The sequence below is a fragment of the Aquila chrysaetos genome, chromosome 5 (genome assembly GCF_900496995.4).
Source record: "Aquila chrysaetos chrysaetos chromosome 5, bAquChr1.4, whole genome shotgun sequence".
NCBI lineage: Eukaryota > Metazoa > Chordata > Aves > Accipitriformes > Accipitridae > Aquila > Aquila chrysaetos.
Window position 1 is genome coordinate 14,854,438 of NC_044008.1, and position 25,409 is coordinate 14,879,846.

General features: G+C 45.1%; 1 protein-coding gene across 3 annotated transcripts in view; it reads left to right on the forward strand.

Moving 5' to 3' along the window:
* LHFPL3 (LHFPL tetraspan subfamily member 3) overlaps positions 1-3,264 on the forward strand; it is a 266,989-nt gene extending 263,725 nt beyond the window's left edge. For all 3 annotated transcript variants that reach the window (XM_030013323.1, XM_030013324.1, XM_030013322.1), the window contains one exon: positions 517-3,264. Coding sequence is in view for 1 of the 3 variants with exons in the window: in XM_030013322.1 (XP_029869182.1) it covers positions 517-545 (29 nt within the window). In the remaining 2 variants the exon portion in view is untranslated. The remainder of the gene's footprint in view (positions 1-516) is intronic.
* Positions 3,265-25,409: the final 22,145 nt, after the last annotated feature.

Below are 25,409 nucleotides of genomic sequence, written 5' to 3' on the forward strand. Positions count from 1 at the left end.
AACTGGATGGGTGAGAATTAGTTTTTAAGAGAGAGTTTGGGTTGAAAACACCTCTGTCCTCACTGGGGTCTGCTCCTTCGAAATTTAACACGAGGTATTATTTTATCTTGTTTATGAATGTGGATTGTGTGCTCAGGGGAGTGAAAGAAATTATTGATACAGAACAGAAATGTCAGGATTTTAACTCAATTCATGACATTCATCTAGAAAATGTCACTCTTGCCCCATACACGTTGTATCTTTATTTTCATATTGTTCAAACTTCTGATGAAACAATCTCACTATTTTGCCTTCCCATGTCGATTAGCTGATGAAAACTGATTTTTAAGAATTCCAGATTATAAATCATTGTCATATCTGAAGATTAAACTTGTCATTTTTCATGATAAATGGAAATGCAAATAATGAAGTGTATTAGAATATTGATCAGAGGCTTGCCTTGAGCCAAGCACAGCATGAACAGCTTTATGTTTGCTGGCAGTAAACCAGCTTCTCTCTTCTCTCTGTTTTGCACAGTCCTACTAAGCCAATCCTCACTAGAATGAGCACAAAACAAAACGAATAACAGCTTTTGTACATCAACATTAAAATTGGAAGAAGCTTGGGAAAGGGCCTACGACAGAGAAGAACGCTGACGAGTGCAAAAATGCCTGATGGGTAAGCGCTACCTTCTAAACATAGATCAGCCAGACGTGGAAGTGATTTTCAGAAGAGAAATGCAATCATGGATTACACACCAGCTCATTAGAAACTGTTGCTGAATACAGCATCCAGAAGACATGCATGAAAAGTCACATTTGGGGAATAAATTAAAAAGGGTGTAGTTGTTGCTAGATAAACATATGTAATATATATGCATTGAAGAGGTTTGTAAATGTCATTTTTTTTATTCGGATGGAAAGCAAAAAGCTTTAAAACCTTTCACAGTAGAGAGGCAGTTAAGTCCAGACTATTCCTATCCCAGTAGCCAAGAAGCTGATAGGACATCTCTCTTAAATTAGCATTTATAAATAGACTCTCTGAATGTTTCCATCACCTAGTGGAAAAAGCATAACTTTTACTGCTACATTGCTGCACTTCATTTACTTCACTGTATAATAAGTTGACTAAAACTGTAAAGCTTCTCAATTTTTACTGCATATGTGTTCCAATTAATCTATGTCTGTAACAAACTTAAGACTGAAAAATTATTTCTGACCTATATTCTAGTTCTATGAAGCATATATACTATAAGGTATGTCTGACTGAATATCATAATACTATAATTTCCCAAGACACATAGAATTGTTTGTATTTGAAGCGACAAAATAAAAACACATTCTTTTTTAATAGGAGAACGTAATTTACCCCTTAAATGTAACATACAGCTGCTCACTGCAAGGGCGTTTCTATTCTTTTCCTTGTCCTGCCACATAACCGCTGAGTGATACTCTCTGGCCCATGCTAATGCCAATCAGGCGAGGTGATCTAACGATCCCTTCTGGCCTTAAACTCGATACATAAGAGCCTAGTAAGCAAATACACATTGCGAATAGCTATGTGAGGGCTGGGTGCACGGAGCCCCGGGGCACTGATGGGGCTGGCGCTTCCCTCCGCGGGGGCTCGGCGGGTCACTCCCCAAAGGGCACCCTCATTTCCAGAAGCCACTGAGCCCTAAAACAGGGGTGGGCACAGGGTATCAAGAAAGACCTCATAGCAAAAGGCCTGGATGCCAAGCGCCAGGCACAGAGCAATGGAGGGAAGCAGGGACCCCATCTCCTCCGCTCCTCTCCGGTACCTCCCAGCATGGCACGGGTCTCCCCCGGCTCAGGACCGAGCAGGAGCACGCTGCTCCCCACATTTCTGCCACCCTCTCCTGCGTGCCGCAGCTGAATCCAGCCCAGAATCAACACTGCAACGCTAATTTCTTCAGATTTTTTTTTAAGCCTGTTGCATCATTCTTTGGCTTTCAGGGGAAGCGGCTAAAATAATAATTCATTGCTAATGCTGATCCCAAATAACACAATACACTGAAGACATGAGTAAAACACGAGTTAAAACTGGTTTTTAACTACTGGCTGCACAACACAAGTTATTCCAGAATTTAGTGCATAAATCTCAGAAAATTTATTTTACTTTTGAACAAAAAATTATATTTAAGCAAACTGTCAATAAATAAATACAGGGAATTGGGTAACACTTCTAACTACCAAGGTACCGGTGTGGTGCTGCTTGTCTTAGAGACTGAACGCAGACGTGGATGTCTGCCAAGTAAATTTATATGTGAATCTGGGCAGCATTTTTTTAAAAAACATGTTGTTTTAATCCAAATCTGCTCTTGTAACTGTCTGTAGGAGACTCCCTGATTTCTACAGCACCAGCGTTAGAGCTGGTCAAAAACCCCATCCAAATCAATCAACCACCATAAAGGTATTCCCAGTACCTGCTACTGACCTGAAGGGGATGGAAGGTGAAAATCAAGTAGTTTACACATGATGCTACATAAACTCATTAAGGTCCCACTTCAGACAGGTTTTTAAATCTGTGATTAGTCCAACTAGTGTCAGCTGGAAAATGCGCATCCTTAAGGGCTGGATGCATTCAGGAGTCCCTGTTAAATGGTGTCTCGGTGAAGCCCGTCCTCATTCATTGCTGTTATTGGCTCACAGCCACATTCTCACCTCAAAAGCCATGAAGGGGTTTGCTATCTGGATGTGCTATCATATCACCATCTTCGTTTGCTCCTTAGGTTTACCTCTATCCCACATTATTGCAGTTATGGCACTTTGGCTGCGACAGAAATCACCGAAACAGGGTTTCTCTGTATTACATTATTTTGTTATGGACTACTAAGTTTTGCATCATGGTGACTGTGTAATGTAAAAGCCCTTTCTAAATATACACAAACATTGCAAAAGGAGTATCATCACAAGACCTCGCAACCCTGCCAGGGCAGCTCAGTGAATATGTACCATTTGTACATAACCAGAAGGAGAGACATACCAGGATGTACGTCACTAAATGTTGACTCAGTATGAATAGTATGTTTTATCTTTTTAAATGTTACCACTTTCCCATCCCACTCCACTGTAACTTGTCAATTGTAATTTTTTTTTAAGTCAACAAACTGTAAAGAGAACTGTTGAAATACCTGATTTTCTGTAAAAAGTAATAACAACAATAATTTTTGTTACTTTAAAGTATGCTTGGTATTAAAGTACCTAATAAAGTTCAACAATGAATTTTGTAGCATACTAAAATAAAGTGTGATAGTGCTTTTCTCCAGCTCATCTGTGGTAACGGCTGCTGTTGTTGGGATTACTGTCCTCCTCCTAAACACAAGCCTGGCCACCTCCTACACACCTGTACCTACACAGATCCCTAAGGTATGTAAAGTCCAAGCAAAATCTGATCCCTTAATGAGTGCAGGGATTTACTTGTATGCATGGGTCAAATTCACAGTATAAGAACCTTGTTGGTAAGTTATCTCCACCCTCTGGTACCTGACTATATATATATATATATATATATATGGGCAACAATATAAAGTTCCTGATTACTTTGGTATAAAACTTAGTTTATAGTAAGAGAAAGGAGAGTCTAAATTATTTAGGAGTTAATTATAGTTACATAGACAACTGCCAGGTTTGCAGGATGCTGAAATCCTGTTCATTTTTATAGGCAATGCGTTTCAGTTATTCCTAAATAGATTGGAAATCTCGAAGAAGTGATTTGGAGGACACAGTAAAGCTTAGAAATTGAGTGCCCCTAATGTCACTGCATGCAGTTACACAGGAGCTGTCAGGGGCTGTCAGAGATGTACATCATCCCAGAGCTTACACCAACAAGAGGTAAGTACTTTCTTGTCAAATAGACGCTGTATTTGCCTCCATGATCCTGATGCAGTGCTACCTGCATTTGGAGATGATCTAGAAACAATTGTGACTGGGGTCTATTTATTCTCAAACTCCTCGGGTCTGCTGTATTTCGACTGGAGTAACGGATCAGCTTCCCTCACACCATCCAGCTTCCCCTGTTCTAGGTAGGAAAATGTAATGCTGGGCCCAGCAGCTTTCCGTCCATTTTCACTCTGCTAGTCTGATGTCCTTCAAACATTTAAAAGTTTTAGTAGTTTCACCTGATTCTCTGAGGATTTGAAATGGAATAAGAATTAGAAAATTTAAAATAAAAAAATTAAAAAAAAAACCCAACCCAAAACAAAACAGATTTGTCCTGACTAGTTCATACATTGAAAGGCCAGCCATATGCTGAGTACTTTCTGAAGTAGTGCCAGAAAGCAACAGGGTTTTTTCCCATGTGCTAAAGTCTAGAGGCTTACACATTTCTCCTTTCCAAGGAGCTCTGCGCAGAAGGGAATGGCTTTGCCTGCTGTTGGAGTAGCTGGCAGTACCTGCATGCATTAGCCGTACCTGCAGCCACTCCACCTTGATCTGTGATCCTCACAGATTAATATTTTGAGAAGAGACTTTCACAGAAGACCCAAAATTCTGCAGAAAGTAGAACATGTAGTTTAAAAATTCATGCTCTTCCCTTTATATCAAACGTTAGTCCTGTGCTGCCAAATACACAAAGCCAAGGCTTGCAGTGATCGGATACTGCCATGACGCTTTCTATTACCCATCTGTCTCTTAAATTTTTGCTTAGCATTACTCCATACTGCCTTCTGAAATGCCTTTTGCATTTTAAAAAGTAAACTGATAAATCCTGCCCTTCTTCCAGATAGTCTCATAACACCACTGTGGGCAGTCACGTAGCTTTTCCACTTCACAAGGTGATGAGGGAAGTATCGCCTGTGCAAGAGACAAATTTCTGGGGAATAAAGTATAAGGAGGCACCTTGTGCTCATCAGCTCCCGAGAGGAGTTGTGGCCCCTAATTGCCTACAAGACACTAAAAAGCTCCTCTTTTGGAGCTTTTGGAGTGGTTCCAAAAGTTGCTGCAAAACACTTCCTGAGACTACTCGTGTGAGACTGGCCTCCAAGTCTGAACATCAGCTCAGTCACCTGGGAAAACAGCCTGGAAGGAAAGATACTCCAAAAAGCTAGGAGCTGGGGCTGAATTTACCTCCACAAACTGGTTTTAAATTAGCATAACAATACGGATTATTACTCCTGATTTTGTCAAGTGCAAGTTAGCTTTATATTAGCCTAATATAGCTGCAAGAATTATTAATAAGGAAAATTATTTATGTATTAATAATTGTTAATAATAATTATTAATCTATTAACTTGCTATTTCTTAGGGAAAAAACTGAAATAAAGATTGTCAAAATCCTATATGCTAGACTGATGTCTTTTTTATATGATTACCACATATTTAAAAAAAATATTTCCACAGTTTAACCGCAGAAGATGCTCTAGAATGTCAGTTACATTACCAGTTGCACAGACTCAGGATTTCCCCATTGGGTCTTGGTACAGAAAGGTAGGAGTTTTGCTCTGCCATACAAAAGACCAGGCACCTCATCCCTTTGATGTTTCTCAAACACGGCCTTCTCGCAAAATACTGGGCGAAGCACAGGGATGTCAGCACAAATGTCAGGCTTACGGGTATGCAATTAGCACCTTGATTCTCTTTTATCTGACTTTATGCCAGCACAATGCAAAATTAGTAATGAGCTCGGTGGGAGACATTTAAGTTTGAAAAAGTTCTCCTCTCCATTTGCTTCAATTTATTTTTCCGTTAATAAAATGAAATTAGTTGGAGCGATAAGGAATAAAATCATTCAGAAATTCTGAAAGAGCTTCCAGCTTAATACATGCTACCACTGTGGGTTTTTTTAATTTTATCTGCTGTAATATAATATGAAATTCCTCATTTACAGATTTTAATTAATTTTGCATTAAGTAATGTGAAAATTCTTCAGACACAAGATACCTTGGGGGTGCCGGCAGCAATGGAGGGGCTTTCCTAGAGCAGCCGCTGGCAGTAATGGATATTGAGCATATCTGTGCTGCCATCTAATGGGCGGCCTCTTCGGGGGGTTCTTACTTGGGATTTATTTAAAGCCAGCTTTGCGTTTGTATTCATAGAGATCAAGGTAACAAAACCAGTGCACATGTAACCTCCTGTGCCTCCCAGAAGCAGGGCAAAAATCAAGAGGCGAAACTGTCAGTGTATTAACTCACACTGGATAGCTATCAAGTTTGAGAACTTCTATGTTTTTATTTGAATTTCTGAAGACTGAAGAGAACGAGCTTCGTCTCTGTAAATGTGGGTGAGAACTTTGCCTGACATTTTTAAAGCATTTTCCAGAGCTGTGCAGCCCAGCATTTCCCAGGGACAGGTTTCTGCATTTCCCAGAAAGGGCAGACACTAACCCTCTATTTACCCTCTCAAGGAACAAGTGGGTGATGATGACATTGTCTTCCCTCTTAGCATGTGACTTCACTTCAGGCTTTCAGTGATGGTATACATGGCTACTCTCTCAGTTCACTGTAATCACATCACTTTATTAGAAAATATTTAGCAGCCTTCTACTTTTTCCAGTTTGTGGATCCCTACAAATTTTCCACATCCCTTTCTAGATTTCGTATACACACATGACCCTATAGAATATAAGAACTTGTTTTTAACAAATGATCTCCTAAAAGCCATCTGTGCATCCTCAGACTGAAAATCATTGTTCCAGAAACATGCCTGTTGGGACTCAGTGCATTCCTATACCCCCTTTCCCAAGAATTGTTAATTCTCACTGTTTTCTACCCTAGTCCTCCCTTTCTCTCAGTTTTTCCCTACTCAGATGTTCTGTCCAATCCATTGAATCCCTAACCCAGAAAACATGATGCTTAAAGCTGCTGGTTTTGGGGAAAGGGATGGTCTACATTGATCGTACAGCTTAACATGAAGTAACTGGTAGGACTCTTCCATCACCTGAAAAGGCTGGGGGATGCTTTCATGATGGCTAGCTAAGAAGAAACAAATAATCTGTCCATCATAACTGAAAATCTACATCCTGCAGAGCAGAATAATTTGGCCTTAGGGTCCCACTCCTGAAGGAACTTGATGACTGAGCAGGGTGAAGACCACCTCTGAGAAATAGGCAGGACACCAAAGCTACAGAAATAGCTCAGGGGCTGAGCCCACCCACAGGGCAATGTGAATTATGGAGAGACATAGCAGAAGAGAGGAATCAGGACCGGGAGAGCTGAATGGGAGCCCTGAAGAAGAGAGTCCCCTATTGCTGTGCTAGACAGTCCTTCCTAAATCCCATAGCCTTTCAGACCCACTCTCACCTCCAGCATAAGCTGGACAGGAGGGCTGTTATCAAGGCTCTGAGTGGTGTTTGGGAGCATGAAATTGAGGGAAGTAAGAGCAGAAGTAGGAAAAAAAAAAAAAAAGGTAGGTAGCTTAAGTCCAACCCCTGTACCAGAAGATAACCATAACCGACCAGCATTCCTTCAAATTGCTTTTGTTGAAAGACCAGAGGTTAATGGGGCTACTGAAATAATGACCCTGAGACAATACTAAACATAGCACTGATGAGCTGTTGTCATGCAATAGGACACTCATGAGCATCTTCAAAGGTGACAGAACATGAAAAATTGATGGTCCCTAAAGGAACAGGACATCAGATTTAGGCCATCCTAGATAGCATTTGCTCTGAGCATACTAAAATTTGATTAGATTATGGATTACCAGCCTGAAGGCTGGGAGCAGTTAAAGCCCCTCATCCCAGAGGAAGAAAGCAGGGACTCTAGAAGCCATTAACCATGCGCAAAAGTGTGCTGTGAGGGTACAGCAAGACCACCAGGCTGTGGCAAGCATACCAGTAGCAACGTGCCCTTCCTCCCTTGTGAGGCTGTGCAGCCTTCCCACAATCCCAAAGTGATGTCCCCAGGCCCCTACCATTCCCTGGTAATTCCCAGGGAGTGTCTGGAGAACAGGAACTGGCGGCAGAGCCATCCCGCTCCGGCACCACCCGAGGAAAGAAAAGGCTGGGGATGTGGCAAAGCCCAGAGGAGTGAACTGGGAAAAGTCCAAAGCCAACACTGGAGTTTGGACAGGGTTTGTAGCAGAGAAGCTCCCAAAACGATAAGAAGAGTATCACCACACACCTACGTCCCATGCATTTCATACTGAGGCACCTGATAGTCGTCTCAGAGGCCTTAGACAACGGGCCTCCAAAATGAGTTTAAAATAAAATGACAGTGCATGTATTTAAACCAACTGCATGACTCTGCCTGCTGCTTTTGCAGGATGGGAGTCACTGCTTCGTGTTGGGCTCTGAGGAACTACCGTGCCAGGCAATATTCTGGTTTGCCCGTCAATCGTCGTTGGACTGTGCTTCTGTTCTGACAGGGAGGCCACACCTCCAGCTGTCACCTTACCAAATAAAATATGTGCTTGTATTTCTTCCCCTTTTTGCTGCTTCTCTACCCTTTTACAGGCTCCTCCAAAGTAGAAGAGAAAAATATTAATAATATCTGTACTCAGCATCCATGAAAATCTCACAAACGCAGCATGTTTTACTGCTTTTCGGTGGCATGGGTTTTTTCCTTTTTACAAGAATTATGGAGGGATGAAGAGGCTGGGCTAAACTTTTACACACTGGAAAATGCAGGGCAAAATCTCAAAACCTGAGATCCGTGCCTGAGAGGTCTGGAGTCACAGCATTGCAGGAACACTCATGTTGGAGGGGCCTTGAGAGGCCTCTAGTCTAACCTCTTGCTCCTTGGGGTCAGGGCTTTATGAAGTCTGGTTTTACAAACGTCAGTGATGAAGAGTACACGGTGTTTCTGGGCAACCTGCTGCAATGCTTAGTTAGCCTTGTAAATGAGTCAATAATTAAGTAAATATCAACCAGGAGACACTGATACGTGATATCAGAGCAGCTGCCATGTGTGTGGATCCACTCTCAAGGGAAACCATTCCAATCTTCTTACAGTACGTTTTCAACTCTTAGGCATGTGCACAGAGGTCAGATTTTAATATATTTATAGTGCTAACTTGTCATTGGTACAGAATTGTATTCTTGCTGTAGTTGGAAGGAACGTATTTCACATAAGCTTGTCCATCCTACCTGTAAGAGCTAAACCCAGAAAGCTTTATTACTGTGTCGAGAAGTAATAAATGTATATAGACCAAAAGAGAAATTATTGGTCTGTTGCCCTCACACTTGTAGCAGTGCTTTCTGCAGAATTCCCCAGCCAGGAAAAGTCAGGTTGAACTAACATGCAGCTACCAGGCCCGTGCCTGCAGCCCAGGCAGTAAATCAAACATCTCATGCAGTACCTCAGTTTCATGTTGTGTAAAAATGCCAGGTTTTGTGAAAACCGTTCTGTTTTGCAGGGTTAGATTGGAAGATTTGCAACAGGTTATCAATGAAAACTGAGACACATTGTTATGCAAAGCTGCTGTTGAAATCCAGAATGATGTGAAAGAAGCAAAGTACAAGTTCCTTGTGCTTCAATGCAACTTGGTGGATGTAGGAGCACACACGCTGGTTCAGTGGTGTAGAAGATCAGTGTAACAGTCAGTGGTGTCTGCTTCCAGACCATGAATTCTGTTCATCTAGGACCTCTTCTCTGCTGGTGGAGGAAATCTTTCCAGACACAAGGAGAGTACTCAAAATCTGGAGACAACTACGTGGGTGTTATATCATCATAGTCTCTGTTTCTTGCTGGACTTAAGCAATCTCTTGAAGGTGGTAAGTCTTCTTTCCTGTTTCTCCGATCTTGTTGTCCCACTATCCCCCTTCTACTTTCTCAGCAAGCATATTGCCAATTATCCTATTTTTTTAATTGAGAGTTTCTGATAACTGGTGTTATTCTGAAAGCCCAAGTAATTTATTCTGGACTTCTCAATAAAAAGGTAAGGATGTATTATGTTTGTTTTGTTGCTTTTGTTGGGGTTTTTTCCCACTTTCAAAGTGACTTCTGAGCACTCACGGTCATGATGAAAAGCAGGAAAATATGCATATCACGTATTCTAAAGGTTTCTAAGACAGAAGGCAAACAAAAAGAACTCAAAGCTCAATTGTACTTAAACCTCATTATTTTTAAGCCAATCTTACGCTACTTTGTAGTCTGACTGACTCTATTTTAATGCCAAGGACTGCAGTAACCAGCTAAAAAGACCGCTTTTCCTGGGGTGTGGGAAAGAACATGCCAGCCAGATGTCGTCCCAGGCCAGAAAATGAAGTAGCACACAGCAGTGAAAACAAGCTCCCGGTCTGAGCTGCCTGATGCAGTGCCTGCTGGGCACTGCGCCAGGAAACAGCAGCCTGAAGCAGAAGGTTTCCAAGTTCTTACGCCTGTTCCCTCCTTTTTCAGCACGTTTCTATGTTAGGATTTTACAGATGAGGCTTTTGACCCACAATCCAGCACTTAATTTGTTGTCTTTCCTTTGCCTTCTCCTCTCCCCCAGATGCCAGATGGTTAGTATCAACAAGAGACTTTTTAAGCAAAGGATTTTATTGAATACAACAGGAAGCACAGGGAAACTTTACAGACTGAGTATCATTCCAAAAGGTCAAGGGAGGAGAAGTATTTACAAAGACAGAGTAGACCAGAGCCCCTGTACAGTCCAGACCAAGATTAATTGTTTGCAGATTGTGGTAGCTAAATGAGAAGCCCAATGATACCACCCAACCCCCAAAACCAGTCAATGTCAAGTGAAGGCCCAGTCAAAGACATAGATCTGCTACAGTTTTGTAAAGATTTGGGGGTCATCACAGAAGGAAGGGACAAATAATCAATAGTGCTTGAGCACCAAGACCCAGGACTTCACTGCCTGAGTTAAGGAGCAGACATGTTGCTAGAAAAAAATATTTGTTTAGTATGCTACAGCTGTGAAAGGTCAATGTGATCCTTTTCTTGGGACTGGCCAGTAATTTTAACTAGGAGAAGATAAGCAGATGCATCACTCAAACCAGGTGCAATTTCTGACTCCACATATGCCCAGCCGTGTGGTCTTGGTTGTCCTGGTTCTTTCTTGTGGTATGCAGGGATTAGTCCACCCTGCGGCCAGGTCAGCTCCATCAGAACTACCAGTTGTCCCAATATCCCAGTTATGTCCTCTTTACCAGACAGAAGCAGAGGCATTTGTCCACTGGCCTCAGGTCTTCAGCAGCTTCATCAAAGCGTGAGGCCCAGCCATAATTTTGCCTGGGCTGTCCAATGTGCCAAAATCCCAGACCAATCACTGCAGGTTGGTGTCATGGTCGGCTTACGTCAATCTAAGCATGTGCTACCGTCAAGAGGAGCAGCCTTGCCCTCCCCTGCCTGCTCCCATCACCTCTCCTGTGTCAGTCCTAGTGCCTGTGTATCTGCCCGGTCAGCTGCACCACTGAGCTGGTTCAACCCACTCTGTGGCCACATGATTACCAGTGCCAAAATGCATTGGGAAGCACCAACACGGGGACCGAAAGGCAAGCCAGCAGTAGATTGACATATTTTGTTCAAGAAACCTACACCGTGACTGTGTGTGCAGAGTAAATCTGGTGCCTCCTGATCACATGATGACACTTACTTACTGTGCACAATCTGAACAACCCACCCAGCGCTGGCACAGTAGGTCCAAAGCACCCCAGGTGTATCAGACTTGAAGGACACATGTTGTGAAATCCATCTGTCTGTGACTGCTCAGTCTACCTAATCTGCAGAGACTGCACTGGACAACTCTGGCCACCTACACGGGACATGCTGGATGTGCCTAATGCTCCCTAGACAGAGCAGGAACGCTCATTTATCTATGGGAAGGGCAGTTCCACCTAGGACAACACCACCTGCATCCATACTTCTGCCTGCAGCTTCCCAAATTTCCTACCTTTACCTGACTGTATACTCAGGACTGTCCTGAAAGCAATGCACTGTTGCATAAGGTGAGTCAGATGCAGATGAGTCAGCTGTAAATGCTACCAGTGGAAGGGAAGGGAGATGACTTTGACTACAAAGGTTTTTAATCTGACAACAAAGCCTTCCATACACTTGGAAGTTGAAGCTATTCAGATAGAGAAATATGACAAAAATGTGTAAGTAGGAGGGTCATCCACTGTTAGTACATGGCGAGCTGCCTCCATTTCAAGTTTCGAATCAAGATCTGCCTGTCTTCAGCAAAGCAACATTTGGCCTCGATTGAGGCATTTCTGAGTAAAATGGTATGTGTACAGAGACTGCGTATCGCCGCACGTAAAACCCCGACAGCCCTGCCAGACAGGCTTTAGCAAACCTTCCTGCTGTAGTTCAAGGAAGACTTGCCCCTAGCTCTTCCCTCCACCTTGCTGCCAGGGGTTGCCAAGCCCATCCTGGGGCTCGCAGAAAAAGTCCGGTGATTGTCAGAAACTGGCAATTAAGATGAGTATACACCCAGGACTTGGCCCGAGGGGGTTGGGCTAATGACTCCTCTGAGAGCATTAATGACAGCAGAGGAGTTAGGAGGGAGGAGAGGAGTCACAGCTGGGGAAAAGCAACTTTAACCAAAGGATCGGGACTAATCGGAGTTCTTTTACCAGTGCTCTCCAAACAGCTCACAAACTGGTCTGGCTTTCAGCCAACATAAAACGTGTTATGTGAATGTAGGATAATTAACATTACATAACTGAAAAAAAGTATTTCCAAGTTTAATTAGGTTTATATGAAAACAAACCTAGTTTAAGCTGAATCTTCCCAAGAAAAGAAAGAGTTGAAGGTTCAAGGTTGATGTTGTTTGCCATGGGAAGTTATTTACGTATAGATGCTAGGAAGATTACTTAAATGCTACTGAGTCAGGAGGAGCAAACAAACTCTGGCCAAGTGTGGAATACGTGCACTGCACCGAGCACCATCTTTCCCTCGATGTGGTCTGCGCTCCTTCAGTTTCCATTTTATAGATGCTTGGTTGAACTGCAGATTCATGAGAAACATGGGAGCGAGTCCCAGCAAAAGGATATTTTCCCCTTGTTTTCCTGTGTCATATAAGCATAGGAGCAATGAAAACAATGAAAAGCCAAGCTGCACCCTTTTGCTCTGCACGACTTCCTGAAATTTCTCCTGAGCGAGATAAACCGGGCTACAGCCAAACACAGGTCATGGTTAAAATGGCATCTGTTAGCTGTACCGCGGAATTTGGAAACAGCCACATTTTCACCCCATCTGCTTCTCTAGGAAAAATTACTTTGTTTCCCAGGTGTATAATTAGATATAAAGGGGAAGTTTAAGATGAATATCCTCCTAGCTTTTACTAGTCTCACCAGGGAAACAACAGAAGTCCTGTTTTTAACTAAGGAAGGACAAAAAGCACTAAAAAGTGCATGGGAAATGGCCCAGAACTGCGCAGGGTTTGGACAAAAGGCTTTCAGGGCTGCAGGCAGAGGTCTGGCAGGGGAGCGGCAGAACCAGCCGCTCTCCGTCACGGCCCTGGAGCGACAGCCGGCCTTCACCCGCGGCGGTGCCTGTGTCAGCGCGCTGCCGGACCCACCGGACAGACCGACCGACCTGCTTGGATTAACCAGTTTAAACTGGGTATTTGAAATAAGCTGCAGGAACTTTCCTGGAGGGGATTAGCGAGTCCCCACAGTGCCTGCCCTGACCTGACAGCAGATCTGAAAGCATCCCTGGCATCACAGCCACGACGAACAGCTGAGAAGGAAGGGGTCACGTCTTCACTGGGCACCGACCGCGACCGCGGCAGACGGGGCGGCACTCCGCGGGGAGCGGTGCCAGCCAGAGGTTTCCATTCCCGCCCCGGCTGTCACTGCCCTGCTGGAGGTGACCGCGCTCCCACCCGGCGGCTGCTGCCGCTGGCTCTTCCCTGGCTGGCCACGGAATGCACAAAAACGGGGAGCTGCGTCATGGGGCGGGAGGAAGCGGCAGGCTCTGTCGAGGCAGCAAGGACGACCCGCCGACAGAGGCCCAGAGGGAGCTGCGACGTCCCGGAGCTGATGTCTGCCCGCAGCCCCAGAAGTGCCCCGATCTGTTTTCACTTTAAACCATTTTTACAGTCTGGACTGGGCTGGGATTTGTACGTATTTTATGTGGCCTACACCACCCACTGTGCCTCACAGGAGATGACAGTTCCTGCCACAAGTGGTTTACAGCCTCAGAGCGACTGCAGATGCCCAAAGACCAGGGCGAAGCCTGCTCGCTGCTTTCTTTCTGTGACTCTTCCCACGGCTGGCCAGATCACTTGGTGGTTTCTACGTCCCTTCCCTACCCTGGGGCAACGTCAGCCTCTCCGTACAGGCTGAACAGGCTTCACACGCTTTCTCTGGAGTCTGGAGCAGCTTTAAGAATCTCAGAGCTGTGCAAAGTCCAGCAAACATCCTGCTGGCTGCTGCCACCACCCAGGACGAGGGGTGACCGTCTGCGAAGCCAACCAAGTGGGAGGTGGTGGTGGCAACGTCCAGAAGGAAGCCTGGAGGAGGGGGGAACCTACTGGCCGCCAAATCTTGCAACATCTCTGCTGAGAACACCTTGTTTTCTCAGGTTTCCTGCTTGTGTCCTGCTGTCACCGGTCTGTACAATTCCACAAATTGAAAGCTGGGGTTTTTTTTCAGGTGAATCTAAGGGAGTTAGGAAAACAGCTCCCAAGTGCATCACTTCCCCAGCCCAGGACTGTACTTGCAGACTGATGACCACTCTGCGTGCACACGGAAGGCACACTGCAGCCTGCTGACGCATTGCTCCTCTGCAGCTGCCATAGGACAGGAGTACATTAGTGCACACCAGAAAAAAACAGCAGTGAAGAAAAAGCCTGTAACAGAGGAACATGGCACACAAAGTAATGTTCGCAGTCATTCAAGGAAGGCGGACAGGATGGAAGGCAGGTGGAGCATGTGCAGCATATTCCTTACTACCCTCTTGTGATGTTTAGCAATTTACAAAGGTACCAAACCAATGCCGGGTTCAGACTATGTCTCACCAGGAACTGACACGTTACAAACCACAGGGTAAAAAAAATCAAACACAACAGCCTCACCTTCTTGATAAAAACAGATAAGGGACGAGATATATGGCCTGGGACAGCAGAGCTGGAAACTGTTTCATAGGAAGTAATATAATCCGAAGTCCTATATATTTTTAACCTGTTCAGTCCTGCCCCCTCATAAAGCAGGCATTTCAGCATGTGGCGCTTCTGTTAATTGAATGCCTTCTTATATGCAAACGAGGAAAGCCACACTAAAGTCTCTCAAGACTCAAGATAAGGTTTGCAGCTGGTATAAATAAGTGACATGTCACTAAGGCCAGAGGAATTGCTCTGTTCTTCTCTCTCCTCTGCCGCAATCTCTGAACTTGACCCAACATTTCCATACTCCTACGAGGAGTGGGGCGCAGCGTCGAGCACGTTGCTGCAATCCCTCCTCCCTCCCACCTCAGCCTGCCGCAGCTCGAGCCCTGGCCCTTCCCCTGGGACACCAGCATGTCGAGCGGGCTGGAGGGAAAAAGAGCTGGGGAGTGCCTTGCCTGGGTGGGAAGGGAGGCCTGAGTTCCTGTCATTTCCTCAGTGATTGCTTCAAGATTTTTCAGTAAAGGTCTTTACAGGATGGGTTGGGCTCTTTTATCAGAGCCAGATTTTGGCAGACCAGTTTTCAGTGAGGTCCTTTTCACCCTGCAGCCTTTGGCCAGAGCCTGCAGACCTTACCTCCCCAAACCCAGCACAGCCTTGCCCACCTTATGGGCGGATTTAGTCCCACTGCAGGAGGCAGAAGGGACTGCCGACCCTCCCTGCAAGAGGACAGGCTTTTGCTTTCATTTAAGAAATAACACTTAGACCTGTACTGGTGACAGGCAGTCCTGATGGTGCAAACATAAATCTCCAGGTCACTTGCTTGTCAAGGGCAAGCTTATTCCTTCATAAGCAACAAGAACATGAAGGCACTTGAAACTTTCCAACCAGACCTTTGCTTTCCCAATCTCTCTCTTCTCGCCCTCACATTTTAAGCAGAACAACAGCTTGCAAAATGAGCAGGAAACAACAGCTCCTTCCTGCTGCACAGCCCTGGCCACCCGCACGGGGAGCTTGCCTGCTCTGGGGCTGGGTTTGGGTATCGGCCAGTGCTGACCAGCATCCCCATCTGAATCATAAAATCATAGTTTGGGTTGGAAGAAACCTTCAGAGGTCATCTAGTCCAACCTACTGTAACTCTCCTGTTGCCATTAAAGTTAAGTAAAAGACTGGGAGACAGATAATCCCAGCTAAATCCTAATAAGCAGCAGCAGAGCAGCAGCAATATGGCAGCTGAGATAGATAATGCTTTTTTGTTCAATTGTTTCTAAATCCTCTACATTCATGTTCAGATTTCTGGACATTTTATGTGACACATGACAGCACATATAGAAATAATGATCTCAGTTTGGGATAGTTTTAGATAAAATCTTTTGGGGAAGAACCCTAGCTTTTAAGGATGACATTACTATTAGCTTATTATTTTTAATTGACAGCCCCAGCCATCAAATAATCTGAGTCCATCTTATCTGATTGATGGTGCCCTCTACATATTTGGGAAACAAAACTGAAGATGGCATTCAGGAAAAAAGTTAAGTAATTTGGTTAGATATACGCATTGTGTTGATGAACAAAGATAATTTCTTGATCTGCAGACATGAATGAAATGGACAAGAAGTTTTCAACTGGGTTAGGTTTCATGTGAGCTCCAGCACCCGAGCAGATGTGCAGAAGTCGAGGATCTCCATAAGGAGAATAGCCACGAGCAGGTTGAAAGCTTATGGGTAAGAACTAGAGACCAAGGCAAAGAAGGGAACCTTGTGGTTGATGTTTACCACAGGCCGCCCGATCAAGGGGAGCCTATTGACGAAGCCTTCTCGCTCCAGCTACAGGAGGCATCGCGCTCACAGGCTCTCGTCCTGCCGGGGGACTTCAACCACCCTGATGTCTGCTGGAAAAGTAGCACGGCGAGCCGTAGGTAACCCAGGAGACTCCTGGAGTGCATCGAGAATAACTTCTTAAGCCAGGTAATGGACAGTCCTACCAGAGGGGATGCAATACTGGGCTGGATGGTCAAGTGAGCTAATCGGTGATGTCAAGACTGGAGGCAGCCTGGGCTGCAGTGATCATGCAGTGGTGGAGTTCGCAGTCCTGAGGGATATGGGTCAGGTGAAGAGTAAAGACCCTGAATTTTAGGAAAGCAAACCTCCAGCTGTTCAAGGAGTTAGTCAATAGGACACCCTGGGAAACTGCCCTCAGGGACAAGGGAGCAGAACAGAGCTGGCAGATCTTTAAGGACACTTTCCATAGAGTGCAAGAGCTCTCGATCTCCAGGTATAAGAAATCAGGAAAGGAAGGCAAGCGACCGGCTTGGCTGAGTAGTGACCTGCTGGTCAAACTAAAGGGCAAGAAGGAAATGCACAGGCAGTGGAAGCAGGGATGGGCATCCTGGGAAGAGTATAGGGATGCTGCCCGGTTGTGTAGGGGCGGGGTCAGGAAGGCCAAGGCACGGCTGGAGCTGAACTTGGCAAGGGATGCAAAGAATAACAAGAAGGGCTTCTACAGGTATGTCAGCCAGAAAAGGAAGGTCAAAGAAAGCGTACGCCCCTGATGAACACAACTGGCAACTGGTAACAACAGACAAGGAGAAGGCTGAGGTACTCAACAACTTTTTTGCCTCAGTCTTCACTGGCAAACTCTCTTCCCACACCTCTTGAGTGGATGGACTGCACGATGGGGATGAGGGGAGCAAAGTCCCTCCCACCGTAAGAGAAGATCAGGTTCGTGACCACCTGAGGAACCTGAATGTACATGTCTATGGGACCTGACGAGACGCATCCCAGAGTCCTGAGGGAATTGGCTGAGGTAGTTGCCAAGCCACTCTCCGTGATATTTAAAAAGTCATGGCAGTCAGGTGAAGTCCCCGGTGATTGGAAAAAGGGAAACATTGCACCCATTTTAAAAAGGGTAGAAAGGAGGACTTGGGAACTACCAACCTATCATCAGCCTCACCTCTGTGCCTGGCAAGATCATGGAACACATCCTCTTGAGAAGCTATGCTAAGGCACATGGAGGACAGGGAGGTGATTCAGGACAGCCAGCATGGCTTCACCAAGGGCAGGTCCTGCCCGACCAACCTAGTGGCCTGCTGTGATCGATTGACTACATCAGTGGACAAGGGAAGAGCTACAGATGTCTTCTATCTGGACTTCTCTAAGGCCCTTGACAGGCCTCTCTAAATTGGAGAGATATGAATTTGATGGGTGGACTCCTTGGTGGATGAGGAATTGGTTGGATGGTCGCATCCAGAGAGTAGTAGTCAACAGCTCAATGTCCAGGTGGAGATCAGTGACAAGTGGTGTCCCTCAGGGGTCCATATTGGGACCAGTACTGTTTAATGTCTTCATCAGTGACATAGACTGTGGGATTGAGTGCAGCCTCAGCAAGTTTGCTGACAACACCAAGCTGAGTGGTATGCTTGACATGCCTGAGGGACAGGATGCCATCCAGAGGGACCTGGACAAGCTTGAGAAGTGGGGCCCATGTGAACCTCATGAGGTTCAGCTAGGCCGAGTGCAAGGTCCTGCACCTGGGTCAGGGCAACCCCTGGTATCAATACAGGCTGGGGGATGAAGGGATTGAGAGCAGCCCTGCGGAGAAGGACTTGGGAGTACTGGTGGATGAAAAGATGGACATGTGCTGGCAATGTGCACTCACAGCCCAGAAAGCCAACTGTATTCTGGGCTGCATCAAAAGAAGTGTGACCAGCAGGTCGAGGGAGGTGATTCTGCCCCTCTACTTGCTCTGGTGAGACCCCACCTGGAGTACTGCATCCAGCTCTGGGGTCCTCAACACAGGAAAGACATGGACCTGTCGGAGCGGGTCCGGAGGAGGGCCACAAAAATGATCAGAGGGAAGGAACACCTCTGTTACAAGGAAAGGCTGAGAGAGTTGGGGTTGTTCAGCCTGGAGAAGAGAAGGATCCGACGAGACCTTATTGTAGCCTTTCAATACTTAAAGGGAGCTTATAAGAAAGATGGGGACAAACTTTTTAGCAGGGCCTGTGGTTACAGGACAAAGGATAATAGTTTTAAACTAAAAGAGGGTAGATTCAGACTAGATATAAGGAAGACATTTTTTATGATGAGGGTGGTGAAACACTGGAACAGGCTGCCCAGAGAGGTGGTAGATGCCCCATCCCTGGAAGCATTCAGGGTCAGGCTGGACGGGGCTCTGAGCAACCTGATCTAGTTGAAGATGTCCCTGTTCATTGCAGGGGGGTTGGACTAGAATGACCTTTAAAGGTCCTTTCCAACACAAACCATTCTATGATTCTATGATTCTGTGAGACAGAATCTGTTGGGGGAAGGGAAGGTGCTGTGCCAAAGACTGACTCCATCAGAGGGCATTTGTTTGAAGAGAAATATAATAATGAACCAAAGAAATCAGAAGGGTTCCAACTATTTTCAAACAGAAAAAATAAAATTATGGAGAGGAGAACTCAAACTGTAGAGGATTAGAGGTTTGGTCAGCATGAGGGAGGGAGGATGGAAGGATGATGTAGAGTGGCAAGACTATGGCACAGAAGAGATTTTAACCTCTGCACTAATTTTACTGTGCATGTGCATCAAAGGTCCCTACTTTCTGCTCCTATGTAAGATACGTAAAACCATGTGTCCTGGGTGAAGAGAGTGGAGTTGAGCCACATCCCTTCCCCTTCCCCATGGCCTGGCTCTTGGGAGTCCCATTGCTATGTTCTACTGCCTCACTGGATGCTCCTTATCCGGGCTCTTACAAATCCCATGTGGGAGAGCTGTATTGGGCACTGTGGTATTTTCTGGGCTTTCCCCTGCCCAAGGGTGTCCTGTTTGTGAGGATGCCAGAACTCCTTCTCCTGTTCTGCCCATAACCTGCCACCTGAAGGGTCTGGCTTTCTGCCTGGGCAGCTGCAAAGAATTAGCCCAGCTGAGGTTCAGTCACACAGGGCAGGAGTGCAGAAAAGACTTTTTTTTTTTTTTTTTTTTTGGCCGTTCAGTCCACTCAGGCTTTAAGAAACTCTGGAATTAAAGCCCCAAGTATAAGTGTTGAAATTGACTGTAGGGTCAGTGCTGCCTGTGGCAATCTTGGTTTCACTGGTGCAGATTTGCATCACTTCAAAGGTGTCCTGAGAGGCCCTAGTTTTTATTTTTTCCTTGCCTCCCACCCTTGGGATGTCTTTGGTGGTTCATATTAATTTAAATAATTTCCCCAAGACTTAAACTGTCTTTTTTCCATTACAAAAGACTTTAGGTATTCTCTCATAGGAATAACCTGTTTGTTTCAGATGGTGTTGCTCATTCTCAAGCACACCAGTTTTTCCCAATGTCAAGCTGAACAGTATTTTGTGTGTAAAATTTTCCTTTCTACTTCATTTTCTGGCTGTAGAGGTACTCCCAGATTTTAAGTATTTGTTCAAACATTTGTTCAAGCATTTTAGAAAGTACATTTCCCATTCATCCTTAGATTATTGGTCTTTGTTTTTCACAATGCTTCCAAGAGTTGAAACAGTTCAACACTGGCCTTGAAAACTTCTGAAGCATCCAAACATTCAGGACTTCCAGAAAAAAGCCAAATTATAAATCATTCCCCGCTGAAAGGATAGGCTTCCTAAATAATTTCTATAGCATTATTCTGAAAACCATACCTGGAAAGGACCTCAAAAAGTATCCCAGGCCACCATGCCACCATTTTCCCCAAGACAGGGTCAGTTATGCACTCGCAGATATGTTAACCTCTTAGCCCGTTCCAGCAAGGATAATTACTTGCTGATGACCAAGTCAGAAAGTATTTCTCCCTGGACAAAGCAGTGGATTATTTATTTCTTGCCCTATTACTGATTATTTTTAGTAGTTCTTATGTTTCATTTTCAGAGTTGACAGGAATTGGTTTGAGGTGGACTGTATTCCTGCATACAAAGGGGTTCGATTTCATGCCTGGCAGGAAGCAATATAAACTGGAAAAGAAAACCTACTTGCAAGCAGAGGGAAATGCAACCTTTCCTACTTCTTCCACTGCCTTCTTTAATATTGATCAACGTGGACACCTCCACCCGCCTGTCAGCCTGCTAGGGCTGATGCACGAATCTGCCCTGTGGTCTGTCCCCTTGCCTACCCAGCATGGCATTAACCCAGGGCACTCCTGTCCTGCTCCTGGGTCTTCCCGGGCCTGGGCTAATACCAATACAAACCCGGCTCTGAGTATCATCACCATTATTAATACCACAGAATAAAAGCAAGGGAAGATGTACCACACAGTGGACAAGATGGGGAGAAGTGCATGTCCTTGTACTGTCACAGGGAAAGTCTTTGTAATGTTCCCACTCCTACTTGCCATCCTCCTGGTGGCTGCATCCACCCTGATACAAATAATCCACAAACAGAAAACATAAACCCCTTCATAGTAGTCTATCGCTTTACAGGAAATAAATAATGGCACAATTACTCAGTAGTACCTTGTAGAAGTCGTGCTAATTGCTTTCACTGAAGGTCCAGGTTTCCTTATCAAACCTGCCAGGCTGAAATAACTGAAAGTCTATAAACCAGTAAATAATTAACTTTGAAAATCTCCTTCTTGCACCTCCTGGCACCCCTTTTGCCCACAGTGGGGAACGGTTAGAAATGTGCAGTTGAGCAGGAACTCACAGGATTTCTGCCGAGAACTTGTTTGCTCTTTGTGCCTCCTTGATGCTCGCTTTAAATCAATTTAACACTTAAGAAAAAATTAAGTTTGTAAAAAACGCTCGACAGAGAGCAGGGCCTGGAGTGGGGACACCCCCCAGCTGGGCTGGGCTCCTGCTACGGCAGGAACGGGGGCTGCTGTGGCGAGGGGGCAGCAACCAGCAACCCAACGCCATTCCTCTGGGTAGGCTTTTTTTGCCACACCTTTCCATATTTATTCTTCTTTGCAGGAAGGTGCCAAGGGCTGCCACTCAGGTGAGAGCTCCCGTCTGAAGGAACCACCACCAGCCCCCTCTGATGCGCTGCGGTCAGGTCCTGTGAGGAACCGCCGCAAGGTGCTCTCCTTCCCAAGAAACATCTGCCTTCTCCCTCTCCCCTCTGTGGTTTCATTAAAGCATTTTAGCAATTTCAGCTTTCTGCTTGGCAGCTTCACACCGTAGGAGCTTTGTCAGCTCCAAGATCTTGCCTTAGGAGTGCAACAACTTCAGGTGTTTGCCTGGGCATCAGGGCCCACCCCTTGTTTATTTTTACCAGCTCCAACATGCTTTAACCCACAAAACCTCCTTAATGAAGCTGCGCATTCTTAACAAACCCAGTTCTTTCAAGACCACACTGCTACTTTATCTTTCCAATCACCTTGTTTTCTGATAGGGCCCCAGTGCCTGCCTGCTAGCGTGTTTGTTTACCCAAGAGATGCTGGTCCTCAGCAGACTTCTTAGTCCTGCCTCAGAACAGCTGCTGCAAAGGCACAGCCTAGGGACGTGAAGGGGGTTTTGCCCCTAGCAAACAGTTCCCGTGCGTATGTAAGCTGTGCAGCCACAGGTACCGCGATCCTTCCTGTCCTGCCAGCCCATTGCGCGTCAGTAGTGACGGCTTTATCAATACAGAGTAAAAGCTGAAATGTAGCCACCCCATTGCCTGCCAGGAACGCAGAAGTGTGCCTAATGAGGGGCTTTCATCAGTCATCGATGTCTGGCTTATGGCTTGTCCCCACCAGCAGATGGAGACAGGACAGCAAGTCTCTACAGGAGGTCCTGCTCCTTTCAGAAAGGTTTCCTTTCCCTCCCAGAAGCTGGTCCGTAGCAGCGACCCAGCACCACAGGGTAACGCTGATGCGTTTGGGTATTGATAGGACTCCTGCAGTGGTCACCCTCCTTCCTCACACCTCCTCTTTCGCTACCACGCTGTGCCGAAGTACCTGGGACCCCGAGAGGTGTTTGGGGGCAGGAGACACTCTGCTCCTGCGCAGCACCAAAGCATCCATGAACCCCAAGGAGATCTGAATCCCCTGGGGCAGGAGGAAAGCTGAGGCAGCTGCAATGCCTGTCCCTCCCAGGTTTCACCCACACTCCACAGCTCCATGTATACAAATTAAAATTAACTTATTAAAGTCAATTAACCTTGTCTCAGACCATTCTCCGGCACAGAATGCCCCACAACCTTACTATTGAAGTCTCAGCCTCCAAAGCAGTGTGGCTTCACCCAGGCTGCCACTGGGAAGCGGGCCTGGCACAAGCTAGTTCCCACATCTTACCCCAGCCTCATTTGGGAGCCCATCTTTGCCTCAGGCCAAAACCAGGCTAGGAACCACTGTGCTGGTATAGATGGCTTAGCTCCACTCCACAAGAAAGCTCCCTGATGCTGTTTAGTTTGACACAGGACATTTGTCCACCCAAATTTACCTCCCTACTGGACTGTGAAGCCTGCAGAGATGAGGTTTGACCCTGAATTCAGTGGGAGGTCACCCTGTCAGTTCACTGTCCTTAACACAGAGGAAACATTCCTATGGAGGTGTGTTATTTGTGGATTTCTCAGACCAACTGGGGTCTTAAAAAATCCAGTTTAATCAAGCAGTGTGACCAAACTTGCCTTCCCATAAGATACTTCTTTATATATAAAACAGCCCACCTGGCTTTCTCCACATTTGGGACAAATGAGGTTTGCAGCTGAGCTATAAAGTATGTTATTAACTTACACCTTGTTTTGTTTCTCCAGAAACCAGTCCCTGGACACGCAGACCTGCCACAGCAGATCAGAGAGTGGCCCATGGTGCCCTGTGTTCCCTCTGGGCTCTGCTCCATCTGGTGGGTAGCTCCCCACATGAGTGACTTTGCTTTCAGAAGAAGGGCTATCAACCCCACAGAAAGCAGTTACCCACTAGGAAAGGCTGGTTTTAACTGAGGCATGATTAATCCTTTGAAATAAGTTACAAGTCTTGGTCGATGGATCTTCTAGCAAAATCCTCTAAACAAGCTATTTCTATTTTACTTCAAATGGTAGCACATATGTTCAAAGCACTGAATGCTGAGAAACTGAAATACTTAAGCTTAATGATGGGTTGAATTATTAAATATATTGATAGTTATTTAATCAGTTATTATAAATTTTAAAAGAAGTGCTTTAAAAGCCTGAAATTTTAAAAATACTCAAAGAATGTAAGAAGGAGTGAATCTTCACTGTCTTGTGTACAGCATACTTTTAATACTAAAAAGATGCTGCCATATCAGTATTAAACATCCTTTCTGTATACTAGTGATTACGCAGGTATAAAGATGAAGGGAATTAAGGTCACTGAAACAGCACAAGTTCTCCCTTGTCTCCATGCAGCTTTCTGTCCCATGTGCTAATTGCGCTTTGCATAAGGCTGAGACATTTTGCTGAAAAACTTCTGAGGGCATTTATTCTAATAAAAAAGTTTAATTTTTAATAAGGATGCTAAGAAGTTTGTTAAATGCTGTGGGCAAGCAAACTGATGGCATGAAATCTGAGAAAATATATATATAAAGCAAATACCCCCTGGTATTACAGAGGGGGGAGAGGAGTGATTTTCAGTAGGATTTGGGCAAAACCCCCAATTATTAAAAAAAGCACCAAATAACTAATGCTGACTCACTGTCTTGGCATAATGTAGGTATGTTTCCTACTGTTATTTATAGTTATGCTCTGGTCTGGTTATGACATGCTGTCAGTAGAAGAGTAGCTTGAAATGTGTTAGCCTGGGGTCCAATAGTTCTTTTGTGCCATTCTGTGTCCTACAAAATAGAGATTTTTTTTTTTTTTTTTTTTCATTTCCTCCCATAACTCAAAATTCAGCCACCCATTTTTCTTCTGCAGCCCCAGGTAACCCCCATAGTCCCTGTAATTTGGCTTGCTAGCACTAGTGGAGTTCAATTTACAGGTTTCTTTCCCCGTTAGCTGTTGGTCCCATCTCTTCTTGGCTACTTGCCCCAGGAAGGGCCTTTTCCTTATCCCTGCCAGGAACAGGAACCCTTGCGAAACACAGATTGTCCTGTTTTGTCTTGCAAATCCACAACCCAAGAAACAAGTTTCAGGATACTTTGTTTGGAAAGAAGATGCTTTGGCCTGCATTTATAAAAGTGGTCAAATACTTTAGGAGCTATTTTTGTGCCTAAATTTTGTAAAGGAATTAGGTACTTACATAATTTTTAGGATCTATGGCCCTCATCCAATATAAAAGAGCAGCCGTTTTGGCATTACAGGATATCCAATGCGCATAAGGAGACTTAATAATGAGCAATGGTATGTTTTGCTTCATCTTAGAGCATAGTAAGGTATTTATAAGAGAATGAATTAGTTGGTTAAACTGGAGATAAATACAGGGAATTATATGTTGAAGTACAATATTATACAGAGAATTTTGTCTAAACAGAATACAGAGAAAGGGCACCAGAGCTGTGCCTAGCCTTAGGGGAAATGGATGCTCTGACTTGCATGGTACCCAGCCAAAGCGTCTCGCTTTTGGCCAATATGCCTGGGCTTCCTTCCCTCGGGAGCCAGGAGGGAGGGGGGACATTTAGTGCATACACAT